At 45.3% G+C, this 14,567-nt stretch overlaps 1 protein-coding gene across 1 annotated transcript in view; it reads right to left on the reverse strand.

Annotated features, from left to right (window-relative positions):
* Window positions 1–14,567, reverse strand: part of AR (androgen receptor) — a 63,022-nt gene that overhangs the window by 6,860 nt on the left and 41,595 nt on the right. The window contains exons 4-7 of the mRNA XM_067004824.1: window positions 9,084–9,371; window positions 2,270–2,414; window positions 1,271–1,401; window positions 599–756 (exon numbers count right to left, since the gene is read on the reverse strand). Coding sequence (XP_066860925.1) covers window positions 599–756; window positions 1,271–1,401; window positions 2,270–2,414; window positions 9,084–9,371 — 722 coding nt within the window. The remainder of the gene's footprint in view (window positions 1–598; window positions 757–1,270; window positions 1,402–2,269; window positions 2,415–9,083; window positions 9,372–14,567) is intronic.

Below are 14,567 nucleotides of genomic sequence, written 5' to 3' on the forward strand. Positions count from 1 at the left end.
TCTGTCGCCTTATCTAGGAGCATACTGTAATACTGTCCTGCAAATGTGTGTTAACACAATGTTAACAGTTACAAAGCAAACCACATCACAAGTGCTTTGACAACCTACGTGCGCCTAATCTGCTTCTAGTTTGAAAACTTGCAAGGTGCGCCTCTAATAAGAAAGCTTATCTTAGCATAAATTACTCTATTTCACTCCTCTTTCTCCACTGAAACACCATCTGGGTCCCACATGTTGATGCTCTCGACTCCTGTTCAGCTGCGCCAGGGACATGACAGAGGGCAGAACCTGCACTGTCTCCTGCCCGCTTGTCTCCTTCTTTTTAACAACAGAAGCACCTGGACACAGCCAGGGCTGTGTGTGGAAACATTGAAGGAGAGGAGCAGCACAAAAATGACAACAAAAAAAACTAAAGAAACAGATACAGGTAAAAACATCACGAGCACAGTGTTCATGTCTACAAGGGCTGTGACACTATTTCCCAATGTTCCTGCATCAGCAAGATTCCCTCTGTTCTATACTCCCAAATTCCTACGTCCCAAATAAATCTAGTAACTCTGGACTGTGTACAGACAGCCATCTCACTGTTCTCTCTTACAGGATGCACGGAGTCCAGGACCTTGGTGAGCTGGTAAAATCGCCGAGAGCAGGAGGTAGGGTTCTTCCTCTTGCAAGCGATGATCCGGTCAAGTTCCTTAATGTAATTCATTCGAAGTTCATCAAAGAGCTTCTGGTTCTTCAGGCCATCCACTGGAACTGGATGGAACAAGGAGAGGAAACAGTAAGAGTTGCCCAGAAAGCGCAGAGAAAAAGATAAACAACATGGAAGCTGAAGAAATGGTTAACACAGGCCTACCGGGAAAGGTGTGCCCTCACTCTGATCAGCCCATCGGACCACTGCTAACCAAGGACCCTTGCTCAGCACTTGTTACAGAAGGGAGGCACAGGACTGAGGTGCAGCACCATTTTCTGAGCGGTGCCCAAAAGTGCAGCAGATGGGCTGAGGAGCCACCTCGTGCAGGAGCTGCACGGGAGAAATGCTGCAATGTGCAGGGGCAGGATGGCCCGGCTGCAGCGGGTTAGGGCACCGCGTCCTTACACTTGGCAGCTCGCTGCCTCTGCGCAGCTTGAAGCTGAGAGGAAAGATCCAGTGCCATCCCCTGGGGAGCACCAGTACATGCGGGTGTACACAGAAAGGCACCAGACACTTTCAGGGCAATACTGTGTATAGCAGCTGGTGATCTGTTGCAGGAAGGATGCGAGTACTTACTAATACTGAAGAAGAGTAGAGCCTTCATACAGAGAAACTCCTGGGGTGTGATCTGAAGCCAGCCAAACTCCTGAGAGAGGTGCCGCATCCTGACACATTGGCTGTACATTCTGGATTTGTGCATCCGGTATCTGGCACAACAAGATGCACAATGCATTGGCAGGGAGATTAAATAATTGCTTGTGTGATGTGTGGGTGTTGACAAGCTCTGCCTGGCCCAGAAACCCAGCCTCGCCTGGAACATCCCCACTGCCGAGGGGGAACGTTGACAGCAATGAACGAATGTTGAATACGGGAGAGGAAAGTTTTTCAAAATACCTCCATGTGACCTTCTGTGCCTGGAAATGGATGACTATCTTGGATTTGCAAGGTTCATTTGACCCTCTGCCTTCTTGAAAAATGACTGCATCGATTCACCATATTCGGCTATCCAAAAGGGACACGAAGCCGAGCTCTGAACTCTCAGACAGGAGGAGTGGTTTTGCTTACTGCTGTGCTTAGTTGTTGTTTTATAGCTTTTCTGCCTTAGTGTCAATAAAACCTCCCCAGCTCCACGCTGATGGTGCATCAGAGAGAAATCATCAGGAGCTCACGGTATACATTTATCTCTGTTTCTGCTCTCTCTAACTGACCAAGCAAACTGAAAACAGGAACTCAAATCCCTCAGTGAAAGGCAGGTCTGTGTGGCCCAGCTCTTCACACCCCATGCCAGCACCTGTTGCTGCCCTGGTGGAAGTCCAGCTGAGGGCAAACTTGAGGGAAAGGGAAGCAGGAATAGCAGAGACTCTGCAACTCATTATTCCTGCAGATTACTGCAGAGCAATTACAGGAAAAAAAGTGGGCCCCTCCTATGCTTTTTTGGTCAGCTCTCAAAGCCTGATTAATCAGCTGTACATTTCATAAGCAGACGGTAAAGCAACTTCCTTGCCTTGTTCTCACTTCTCACCTAGTCTGACTCAGACAAAGCAGAACTTTAGACTGTTGTTATTTTGCACTTACTCATTGAAGACCAAATCTGGAGCAAAATAAAGCATCCTGGAGTTGACATTAGTGAAAGATCTCCAACCCATAGCAAAAACCATAAGACCCATCCAAGAATACTGGATTATTGACATCTGGTCATCCACATGCAGATTACGAAATCCTATTAAAAAAAAAAAAAAAAGCCAGAGGGATGTTACAAATTAATATTTTGTTCCTGCAGTTACCAGGATTGTTTTCATGCAGACTCCAACTCTCCCGCAGTGACCCTGTAATGACACGGTGGTCCACAGACTGATCTCAGCTCGTCCCAGGACACACGAATGAAGCAGGGTGATAGGAGTGAGGTGCATCAAGGCACCCACACACTGGTGGGAAATCAGGAACATCCAAACCACAAAACTGCACCTGAAAGGGGAGAAAGGGGATCCCCCAAACTCAAGGAAGAGATAAAGACCACGTTAAAAACACAAACAGAAAAGCATTTTAAAGGAAGCCCATAGTAAGTTGTAATAAATGACATCTTTCCCCCAGAAGTCTCAAAGAACTTCAGAAATTGTAATTGAAGGCTTTGTAAGTCCCAGTGAGATGAGCAATTCTCCAATAGGCTAGACAAAGACTACACAGGAGGGTGGGATTAAATGAGTTCCTAAAGTCCCACAGCACCTATGTTCAAATAAGGGCCCTAAGCACTTCCCTCTCCCAACAGAAACAGGTTAGCGTTGCAATCACATTCATTTCTAATAGGTGCTAATTAGAAATCCAGAGCCAACTGGAATCTCATTGTGCCACACACTCTGCAGCCACAGTGGAAATCCCAAAGTTCCTGCTCCAAACCATTTGCAATTTTCATGTGAGACAGAACATCAAAAGCAAATGAAACAAACATCCGATGACAATTTGCTTTGTTCTGCTACCCGAAATAGATGGGCTGATCAGGAGCTGGAGCCCCAGACAGCAATACAGCTAAAAAAAGTACCAAAGTCTCCATGCACAGAGGCAGAAACAAGCCCTCATTAACCAATTACTTCCTTTGGGCGAAATTCTGGCACTCAAGGAAATCAACATTTTCTCGTTTTGAGAAAATCACGTTATTCCAATCAAATATTAAAGCAATTCTAACACCGTCAGTGTATAATTATAACCCACAGTGTATAATTACAATCCACTGAGGCAAGCATCTGTCTCTTGCTTGGGAAGCTGTCAACTGCAAATGAGCACACGTCGTGTTTCATTGCTGACGGAAATTGCTTTAGGTTTGTACATTTTCCCTTCAGCTTTCATGTCACCATGAAAAGCTACCAGCTTGTGGGCAAGGAGTGTCCTACTGACCCTGAGCAGGTGATTTCCATTCTGAGGGCTCTTAGCTGCCTACCGACAACGACAGCTTTCAGGCAGTCAGAGCGGAGCCTGTTTGCAGAACACAAGCACAGATGATGCATGTGGACAACTCAAAGATTTCACAGAATTAGTCATAGTCATCTCTAGGACATGTCCTGGTTAGAATTTCATTTTTACTTACAGTACTGCATGCTATTAAAAACAAACAAAAAATAACCCAACAACCAAAAAATAACAAAACAACTTCTTACTTATCCAGTAAATCTGTTCAGAGATGAATTCACTGCCTACTAAATGTAAGAAAACAACTGTTTTCTTCAATTTTCTCCTACTCCATACTTGCTCCTGTTATTTTTTCTTGCCTAGACTTTCTGAGAAGACTGGAAAACTTGAGTTACTTGGAAAGGAGCCATCCTGCTGGTCTCCAGAGCTGTAACTCTGTGGTGAGTAAGAAGTGTGATGGTGCAGGGAATGCTCCTGCACTGTCACTCCAGTGATGAGAGTAAACATCTCGTTGGTCCGCTACACACTCAGCTTCTTCCAAAATCAGTACTTTTTTTTTTTTTCCTCCCTACTTAACTTGCTCTTTGATGGAAAAGCATATCTTCTCTCAGAGGAATTAATAGACAAAGGAAGGAGCTTTGCTGGCAGGTGTTTCCGATGCAGCGTGGCAAACATGAGGAGCACATGCTGAGCTCCTCCAGCCGATGCGGGCTCACTGTGACAGGCAGCTCACGCTTTTGGTCCTTTTGAACAGACAGGACCACGGCAACGTGCTTCCCACAAGGAGGGGGCTGCCGTGTGCTGAACCTTCCTGAGCCCCCGCTCCAGGAGCCACCTGCGGGGAGCAGGGCAGCCCACGGCCATCACCGGGGACTTGTGCTCGCAGGAGCCGGGCTCTGTGACGCTTCAGGGGCCTGAGCCCACGGGCCCCCCACTTCTGCTGGGTGCAGCATCAGCAGGACAAAGCAGTTGCAACACCAATATCCATGGCAGAACTCGTCACTCAGCTCAGCCCACTCGTGATGTTGTAAGCTTGGTGTGCATTTAGCAAGTTGTACAGTACAGGTGCAAACCAACGACCAAAAAAGGCTCTGCAGGTTTCAGTTCTTATTTATAGACTCAGCTTGGGTTTCTCCTAAACATCGAGTATCGGCTTTTCAACATATTTGTTGAAAGTATTTGTTGCATCTACTCTTTTTGCCACGAGAAGGATTTTGGTGCACTTACTCACTACCTTGTAATTACAATGTTCACTAAAAAAATATATTTGCACAAGCTCTATCAGCATCTAAAGAAAGGTATTTGAACACAACAGTTTTGTTGTTATAGGACTTAAAATTTGCTTCTGCATGTACAAGAAAACAGGTTGTACAAGCAGTGCGGTTGACTTTTCTAAAAGGAATCACTGCTTTCAGTTTCCAATCTGGAACACCTTGAAATAAAACTTGTTTTCAGAAGCCAGATACCTATCACTTCTTGGAAGCCTACTGTTTTCAGGCATCTTAGATGATGTATGGTCAAAATCACTGCAAAAGAAAATAAATACAAATCTACTGCCATAATATATTGCTAAGTTTCTAGTACTGACATAGTAAAGGACACCCAACTGATGGTAACTTCTATGGAGAGCAATCATAGCAAAAATAAAATTAAATGTACTGATGTCTTGAGTGAGATGAAAGCATAACCTTTTTCTTGTGAATAATCTTAAAGCAGCAAAGTTTAGAAATAAAGTCTTTATCTTCTCTGTTGATATAGTGCTGTGCCATAATGATATCTCACTAAGAGATAAGCAGTTAAACAGCTCATATGTTACCATAAAGTAACATTTCAATAAAAATGAATACTTATTATCCTAGAAATTTTATTTTCCAGAGGATGGAAGAAGACACAATTAATTGCATCTTTATAATTACAGGGTGAGTTAGATATAACATAAGGCAGTAGATCTGAAACAGAAAGGCAAGCAAGCAATGGGCCTGGAATACCCATAAAGCCCTAACTTAAACAGCAATTACTCAGAAATTTGTAAAAGCTGCAATAAACAGGAGTATCTGCAATGATACCGCCTGTCAGGTGGCATATTTCACCTGATAACATGTGCATCGAGGTGCTAGAGACATGAAGTGTATTCATCTGTCTCATTTGCAGCAGAGTAGCAGCTTGCCCTTTTGCTGGTCTGCTGTGAAGCAGACATTCCCCGTACACTTGCAGACCAATTATTTTTTATAGACTGATTTCCTAGCAGCTTCAGGAATGAACTGAAGATTTTTCATTTTCTGACAGTTAGAACGATTTTAAACTAAAGTGTTTGAGTGCTGATCTAAATTAACCATAACATCTTGACTTAGATTTTATATATATAGGGAAAAGAGAAAATACAGATTTTATGAATTTAATCAGACTTTTGAATTCTGTATTTCAGTAGCTTTTTTGGCAAGCTATGGTTATTTAATCTTTCCTTTCCAGAGAAAGCACAGTCTGAGTCTACCTTGTTCTGCTGCAGACATTCAATTACATAGCGTCCAAAGGGCCATGCATTAAATTTTCTCCACTAGGCAGAGGCTGATATGGCTACTGACATTGCAAGCATGATTCAGAAATGCTCCTGCTCAATGCAGTCTTGTCGCTGACACTCAAGGATATTATTAAAACTTTGCTGAAGTAAGTGCAGCAATACCTTGCCGCATATTTTCACCCTCGGTATACAGGTGAGGTTCAATGGAAGATGCGAGGTTAATACACGTCTATTAACCAGTATCAATCTGTTGACTGCAGTATCAGGCTGACACTGCCTCTGTTAACAGGTGCAAATTCTCATTCCTCCCGCCAGCAGCAGTCACTGTAAAGTAAAACCTCTGCACCTTTTCTCTTTTCTCACTTTCTGAGATAAGTCCCTCACCTGGCAAGCAGAGCTGCTCAGGCTTAGTTGAGCCCATGCCGGTGCCAGCTGGGCTGCGTTCGGGGGCTCCAGCGGGCAGATGCCGCGTGCCCAGGGCTGCCCGCAGGCACAGAGGCAGAGCCAGGAGTGCTGGTGGGGCATCAGGGCTGCCTGTGGGGATGAGCGGCCGCTGCCCTCGGCCACGGGCTCTGCTCCTGCTGCACCAGCCGCGCTGGGCAGTGTGGCTCCAGAAAGCTCTGCGGGCACCCGTGGCACCTCTCTGCCAGCCACACTCATTAGAAGCCTCTGGCCTCCCGGCAGGCTAAGAGCACATCTTTTTGTTTTGGTAAACACAGCGACACCCCGCTGTTTTGTATTGCTTGGGCTTTGTTTCCATTACTTCTCCCCCTGCATTGTTTTCAGCGCATCGCTGTCCCCGCGATCTGCCCTGTGTCCAGCTGCCTAGCCAACCAGCAGCCCCAAGAGCTGGAAACACTTCTGCACTGTTAGTCAAAGAGTAACTTAAAGCGATTCTAGCCAGCACACTGCCCGTGGCTATCCAGCAGGACACTGCAGGTCTGACAGGCGTCAAGGAGGCCCCTCGGCTGCCGGCTGCCCCGAGCAGCAGCACGTGGCAGAAGGCAGCACCACCAGCAGCGGGTGTGCAGCCACCAGCAGCGGGTGTGCAGCCACCAGCAGCGGGTGTGCAACCTCGCCACAGCAACATCTGGGTCACGGCTTGAGCAAAGGCTTGAGCAAAGGGGCTGCGTAACCACAGCCCGAAGCACAGAACAGCAACAATGCTGCAGTTGTTTACTCCTTCCCTGGAAAATATCAAGAGAATGACTAAGTGGTAAATTTGTCGTTGTTACTGTTAAACTCCATGTTGGCATATGTCACACAACTACAGGGAGAAAGCTGGGGAAAACAAACTAGCGTTGCCTCTTGCTCCAGGCATAGTGCAGCTGATGGTGACACCGTGTTCCCACCAGCAGCAAGCTCCACAGGCTCCATCCACGCCAGCACGCAGGAGGCATCTCTTCACACTTGTCAACAGCTTTTATGGATGGCAGACACAGCTGGTGGGTGCGGTGGACAAGAGAGCATCCCAAATACCACAGCACTCCCGTTTCGAGCTCTGACAGACCGGCCAAGGAAGCCTGGGCTCTGTAAGCGATGCTCGTGCCCACGGAGGTGGATGTGGCCACGTTCTGGCTTCCCAGAGAGCAGGTGAGAACTCACATGAGATGAGCAGAGTGAACTTTGCCCAGGTGCTTCAGCCAGGCAGTTTGTGTGGCTGCAGGCAGCTGCTGGGGCTCTCTGCAGCCTTTTTCTTTCCCTCCATAAAAGTCAGAGGCCTTCGAGTTACTTAGGCCCGCCAAGAGGTCTTGGGAGGACAGGCTGGAGAGCTGGGAGCCACCTGTGCTGAAGAAGCCCGATTCTGGTGAGGAACATCAGAATAAAGGAACCAGGGCTGTTCTCAGAGGACACGGCAGGTGATTCTGTCTCAGTAAGGAGCTCTCGGTGAGGAGGGAAGATGAGCCTCTAGAAAACATGTAGGGTTGCTATGTTCCAGAGGCAAGAGACCTTGGAAAGGCAAGTGTGGTTTCCAAAGGAATAAGCCAGTCTAGTGAGACTGTGAAGACAAAAATAGTACCTTAGGCTGTGGCTACACCTGCACTGAAATAACCAGGATTAAAGGCCAAATATGTTGCCCAGGAACCAAGAGACGGGCTGTAAACCCACCAGCATGTGAAGGATGGCTGATCCATGTTGAGAGCTCTTGTGTTTTATTGCCTCACTTGTGCTGGCTTTGCTCTCAGAAGACTCTGAGAACTGTGCTAAAGGCTTCTCAAACAAAGGGAGATTCCCTTTGGGTTTCCACGTCTTAAAACAGATTGATTGGGCTGATAAGACCAGTTTATAACAGGAGCTCTGAAATGGGAGTTTTCTTTTGGAATAAACCTGATCCTAGATTCCCCAACGGTCTCCACAGGTGCCCAAGTGAGGTCCTGACCTCCAGGGTCCCAAGAGGAACCAGACGGTTTCCTCAGAGGAGATATCCAGTTAAATGTAAATTTTTGCTGAGTTGCCTGCATACTTAGACCAAGCTCTGCAGGAACTCAGACCCAATCCTCAGCTACTTTCAGCAGCTTCCCCAATTCCACTACCACTTCACGAAGCAGTGCACGTCTGGATCACCTGGAGAAGGTATGCTTTCCTCTAGCTCATGCAAGTTACGGGGTGGTGCTAATCTCTTGTTTGGAGAAGAGTTCTCCAGGCTTGGCTGTAACAGCTCTGGAAGTGGAACAAAACTGCTGCAGGAGAATGGAAAGAAAAAAAACCTTGAATCTCTACCAGGATCCCTCACACGCAGTGGGAAGAAACCAGCCACCAAAAGGAGACACACCTCGTGTTGCTCCAATTTGATTTACAGAGAAGTTACAGACAGACACCTTGCGAAAGTGCTCCCCCAGGAAATTTTCTGATTGTGAGGTACAGGTTGCAGATCACCTCCTTTGAAACCCACCTTCAGGCAATGCAACTGGGGGAGGCTTTGGGGAATGTGACAGGACAGGACTGGGGTTTGTTCATTTTCATCCTCACCTGGCAAGGCCTTTGCCCACTTTACAACGTAGACCAGCTGCCTCTCCCCGAGCTCATTCAGGCTGGTCAGCAGGTTGGAGAAGGAGTCAGGCTGGCTGTTGTCATGGCCAGCACACACCACAGCTGGCTCGATGGCTTCCAGGACGTTGAGGAAGATGGGCTGGCACTCAAACCCATCAATGTGCGTCATCACCATCTTGGGAGCTTGCTCCTCCGTGGGGCTGGATGAACTGGCTGCTTCGGCCTCATCTTGTGTCTTCAGGTTACCCAGCTTCTTGAGCTTGCGGGCTGCGGAAATGACACATTTTAGTATGACACTTACACAAAAAAGCCTTGAGATTTCTTGGCTTACAATAAAATTGAAAGTGATGACCAGCAGCAGTGACACATGTGGTGCATGCAGCCTAGTGAGAGCCCTGGCATCACAGGCATCATGTAAGGACAAAAGGGAGTATATAATGCTCAAGGAAATTTGTTCATCAAAAAAATTTGTTCATTAATATTATATGGAAAAAAACAAGCATCATTTACATCCTCAACCATCACTGGTCTCACATTAAGTCCCAGTTAGAAATGGAGAGGAAGAACTGGGGAAAAGAGAAGACGCGAATTGGTTCAAACAACTACTCGCATGCAATTAAAAAGGGAAGGAAACCAAGCAAATAAACTCAGTATGTGGTCACATTCTGGGGAAAAAAGCCAATGTACTTAAGTACTCTAAGTGGGATCGTTCCACTCCATGACCAAGTTCAGGCAGCTAGGACATGTACACCCCAGCCGCAAGGGCCAGGGCACTCTCCACATAGCAATAATGGCTTTCACCCTACAAAACCACTTTTACAGACTCACTGTAGGAGTGGGAAGGTCTCCTCTGGGCAGCGATTTCTCCCTGCAGGGAACTCGGCAGCACGTCCTGCCCTGAGCCAAGCACTCGCAGCTGGACTACTACTCCACAGACACACTACAGAAAAAGAAACCTAAAGGCAAGCCCGTGTCTCCACGGCTGCTTCCCTGGAGTTTTCCCAGCTAGCCCAGCGCAGAGGAGAAGTCTCAAGTGAGGGCAGCCTTGGTCTGCTGGCCAGCTTCAAAAGGAGCTTCAGTACAGTGAGCCTGTGGGGTCGGGACTGCCCAACATGGACATGTGCCCTTGTCACCATAACGAAGTCTCTCTCTTGAGGTGCAACTGACTCTTAATTATAAAAGCCAATCTCCCTGCAAGGTGTACCAGGAGCTTCAGATGCATGACTTCAAAATTCTTGGAGAGTTAGTGGTTATCTAATTTGGTATCTACATGACTGTGTTCAGCACAACACAGGTTGGCAGGCTACTGCAGAAAGGAACTGCTTTCATACCTCACTGACTACAAAAAACTCTAATTAATTAGAGCAAAAAAAGCTGATCGCTTAATTCAAGCAGAGAATATAACATCAAACCAATTGTCCTTGGGGTTTTGGCTCCTACGTTACATGATACTTATCTCAGATTTCCTTTCAGCTGTAATTAGAAAAATAAGCAGTGAAACATAAAAATGTCAAGTTAAAGAGCAGCTTTGTAAATCAATTCAAAATCCTGATCTTTAGGTAATGCACTTTGGATGATCTACTGTAATTAAGACAGGCTGCTCTGAAAAAAAAGAGAAGAAAGCAGTAATAAAAATAAAAGAGAGCAACAAGAAAACAGGGCTACAATGCAGTGTGATGTAGTTCAGCATTTACTTGCATGGATCACAGGCCAAACAGAAAATAAGAGCCTCTCCTCTCTCACTTCTCAAACATCTCTGATGGTGCAAAGAATCACCACGATTTGGCAAACTCCCGATGCTCTCCTTTCGAACCCCGAGACTCTGCTTTGACAGCAGATCGCCTGGGAAAGGTATGGCACAGCTGTCCTGGGGGCTGCGTTTGGCTTTTGTTTTGGACAAGCAACATGAAAATGCACCAGCACAATACATCGGCCCCCTGTTCCTAAACCACCTACTGTTAGCAAAGGATAGAGGCATCAGGACAAATTCCACGCGAGGCAAAATCACATCTTATAGACATACTTGGCACTGGACTTCTAACAACAGGAGTGCTGGTGGGAAATACAAGTTACCTGGCTTGGAAAAATAAATAAACAAATAAATAAATAAATAAATAAAAATAAACAACCTAACAGTATCTTCCAAAGATGAATAATCGTGCCAAAAAGGACCTGAACATAAATAAAGCCAAACCTACAAACCTGTACTGTAGAAAACACATATATCCTGGTTTAAATGTTGCACTCTTTTTTTTTTTTTTTTGAATTGAATTGAATTCTCTAAAACCAAAAGATATTGAGTGAAGTAAGAAAAGAACAAACAAATAACCATGCTGGCTCTGAGACTGCAGTCGTAAACAAAAACACTTTCTATCAGATAGCACTGAAGTTGGATAATAACTATTCTTATCAGAGGAAACTTATGTTTGTGTATTTCAGGAGCAATTTTTCCACAGATCGCTGAAATACTTCTACATAGAGTGCTACACGGGGAGAAGCTTCAGAGGTAAAGAGTAACTTTATAGAGTCGAGAATCTATGGCTTATGGTAGGATTTCTCTAGGTTGCTTAACCGCTGTACTCATTGTACCCTGAAATTCAGCTCCTGAAATGGCCTTACTGGAATCCTCACTTACTTTTAATCTAAAAATCTTGGGATCCAGGCAGGTAACTGAACCTCCTAACACACACAGTTTATATATATATGTGTATATATATACACACGTATATATATACGTACTTTTGTCTTAATTTTGTTTTACCTGTTCAACAGCCTGTTTTGATGGTAGCTACTACACGGTAGCTACTAAAAATAAAAATGGAAAATACAGGAAATACAGGAATAGAGGGAAAAGCTGTCTCTTTCAATATATTTCTGAAATATTCTGAAAGCATTACAAACATCTAATATGGGATTCACCTCTTTTAATTTTAGAAATCTACAGCACTCATTAGCTAGACTCCCTGGATAACACTGGGCAGAAACAGATGCTTAGAATTAATTTCCTCATTAAAGACATCTGTTACACTTTTATTCTAGGATGAACCAAGCTAGGCAGGTCTCTACGCTAAGGTGGGTTGAACCCCAGCACAGGACTGAAAGCATGAAGTTTACCTGCTTTGCTCTTACTAGGGCATATAACACCCAGGAAGCCTCATCACGCAGGTTATTCACGCAGTAAGTCACACATGCATTGCATCTGAAATTCTGCTTAATTTTTCACTTTGAATGTATTTTATGTATTTGGGAAAAAAAAAAGAAAAAAGCCTAGGTGATGTAATTACATCACGATAAAATATTCGTAGCTGCAAAAATGACTAGGAAGTCCATTATACAGCAATTATAGAAGGTAAACACATTTTAAGCAACATAACGTGGCCAACTTTCATCCAGGAGTTTCAAAGAATTGTCCAAGGATCTCTGAGTTACCAGTACTCATTCTTCACAAGGGACTCTGGGAAGTTCTGGGGAACTGGAAGGAAACACTCTTTCATAAGACATGACAAAGAAATCTATCAATTCGGGGCTGGGCATTTCAGCCTGATTTCAGCTTCTGGCAAAATGGCATCAATCAATATATATCTTGCCAAAACCAGATCCTGTCAAGCGAACAATATTTCCTTCTTTGGGGGAAAAAGTCTGAGCTGGCTGTACGGTTCAGTAGCTACAGGAAAAATGGGATCCCCCATCATGTAAAGGAGGAAAATGTTGACATGAAGAGCATCTTACCACTGCTTTTAAGCACTGATGCTGCTGATACTGGGAAACTGTGATCAGATGTTCACCATACAGGGGAGGTGTTGCTAAACTGCAGAAGTCATAGGAATAACAATAACTAGATAATACTCTCTGGAGTGAGGAAGTAAAAAAATTTATCTAGGTGGCTATGAAGAAGACTAAAGGGTTATTAAATCACAGCCAAAAAATACCCAATGCAGCGAGCAGAAATTCAATAAAAGTAGTTTCTTTATTCATGCAAGCAAACTTGCAATAAAGATACAGCTCCTGGAAATCAAGGACAGGCAAGATGAAAAATAAGGAACATCTATCACAGCAGCGAACATAATTAACCACTGCGACAGCTTGGCAAAAAATGTGTCAGCATCTCCATTGCAGGAAATGATTACAACTGTATCTAATGTTTTTAAAAGATATGAACTCCACTTTAACTGCAGTAACTCGACCTGAATTAGAACTAAATACAGGCATGACTCTTGTTTTACAGGATATTGGGAGGTATTAATTAAAACAGTCTTCTAGCCCTGCAATCAGTGAACTGAATTTTACGTGTGTGGGAGTTTTGCCCAAGACAGGAACAACGCAGAGTGCAGTCCTGAGGCCGAAGGCAGAGGTGTTGGCTGAGCTGCCCAACAGCCTTGCTGAGCCTTGCTGAGCCTTGCTGGGAGCTCGGCCGAGGGCAGACCCGCTCCCTTCTCAGAACAGAAACAGCCTGCGGGACCTTGCACACCAAGGCTGAAATGCACTGGCAGCAAACGAACAGGAGGTGCCTTAAAACCAGAGCTCTGCAGCTCTGTGCACGTGGTACTGGCTGGGTGAGCACGGGCTGGGGTGGCACAGGACAGAGGTGTCCAGATGCCTGAGTGTGCACTGAGTGGTCACTGGGTGTTTGGGCTGCAACAAAGCCGTGAAACCACGCAGGTGTCTGGGACTGCAGCACGGAGAGGTAATGGGGGAGACAGAGAGCAGTGCACCAGTCGAAATGAGCAAATGAAACTGGCATTATCACTTTTTTCTTTTATTTAACTTTTTCCCTCCCTTTGGCTTTACAGCGTTGATTGGGAGAGAAGATTCTTTTTAATGGATTTCAGTTTTCAGGTCAGAGTGATCTCAATCAATAATGAAGAGCTTCAAAATATTGCCATTCTGTGCCTAAGCAGACAGTCCTAAATAAGGCATTGAGTGTTACCTCCTCCTACCATTAAAATAGGCAGAGCCGCAGGGATGCTGGTAACGGTCAGCTCCATTACACCCTATGAGTGACTGGTAATTAACAGGCGGTTAAAACCAACTGTTTGGAGCTTGGAAGTGTTTTCAAATGCTGTGGCTTTCTACTGTGGGAGAAATAACTGTGGACAAACTCATAGCATGCATGTTTTAACAATTGCCTTTAAACCGACATTCAAAACAAATCTAAAACAGACCAGGCAGAACAGGTCAAAGCGACCCGAAAAGCTTAAGGAAAAAAAAAAGAAAAAAAAAAAAAAACGAAGTGGGGGGGGCTATCAGTCCTAGCATTCGTCTCGTCAGTGTGCCCCACAGAGGAAGGCTGCACTGATGTACATCCCCTCTGACTTCAGGGGGGATTTCTCTGCTCCGAAATCCAGCTGTGCCGCTGCAGCGGCCTGCGAGGGCGCGGGGAAGCAGCAGCGAAAAGCCACCCCACCAGACGTTGGCATTTGCTTTTAGTGCTTGTGAGCAGGAGGGAATGAGAGTGCTGCACGT

Source organism: Anser cygnoides, chromosome 13 (genome assembly GCF_040182565.1).
Source record: "Anser cygnoides isolate HZ-2024a breed goose chromosome 13, Taihu_goose_T2T_genome, whole genome shotgun sequence".
Lineage (NCBI taxonomy): Eukaryota > Metazoa > Chordata > Aves > Anseriformes > Anatidae > Anser > Anser cygnoides.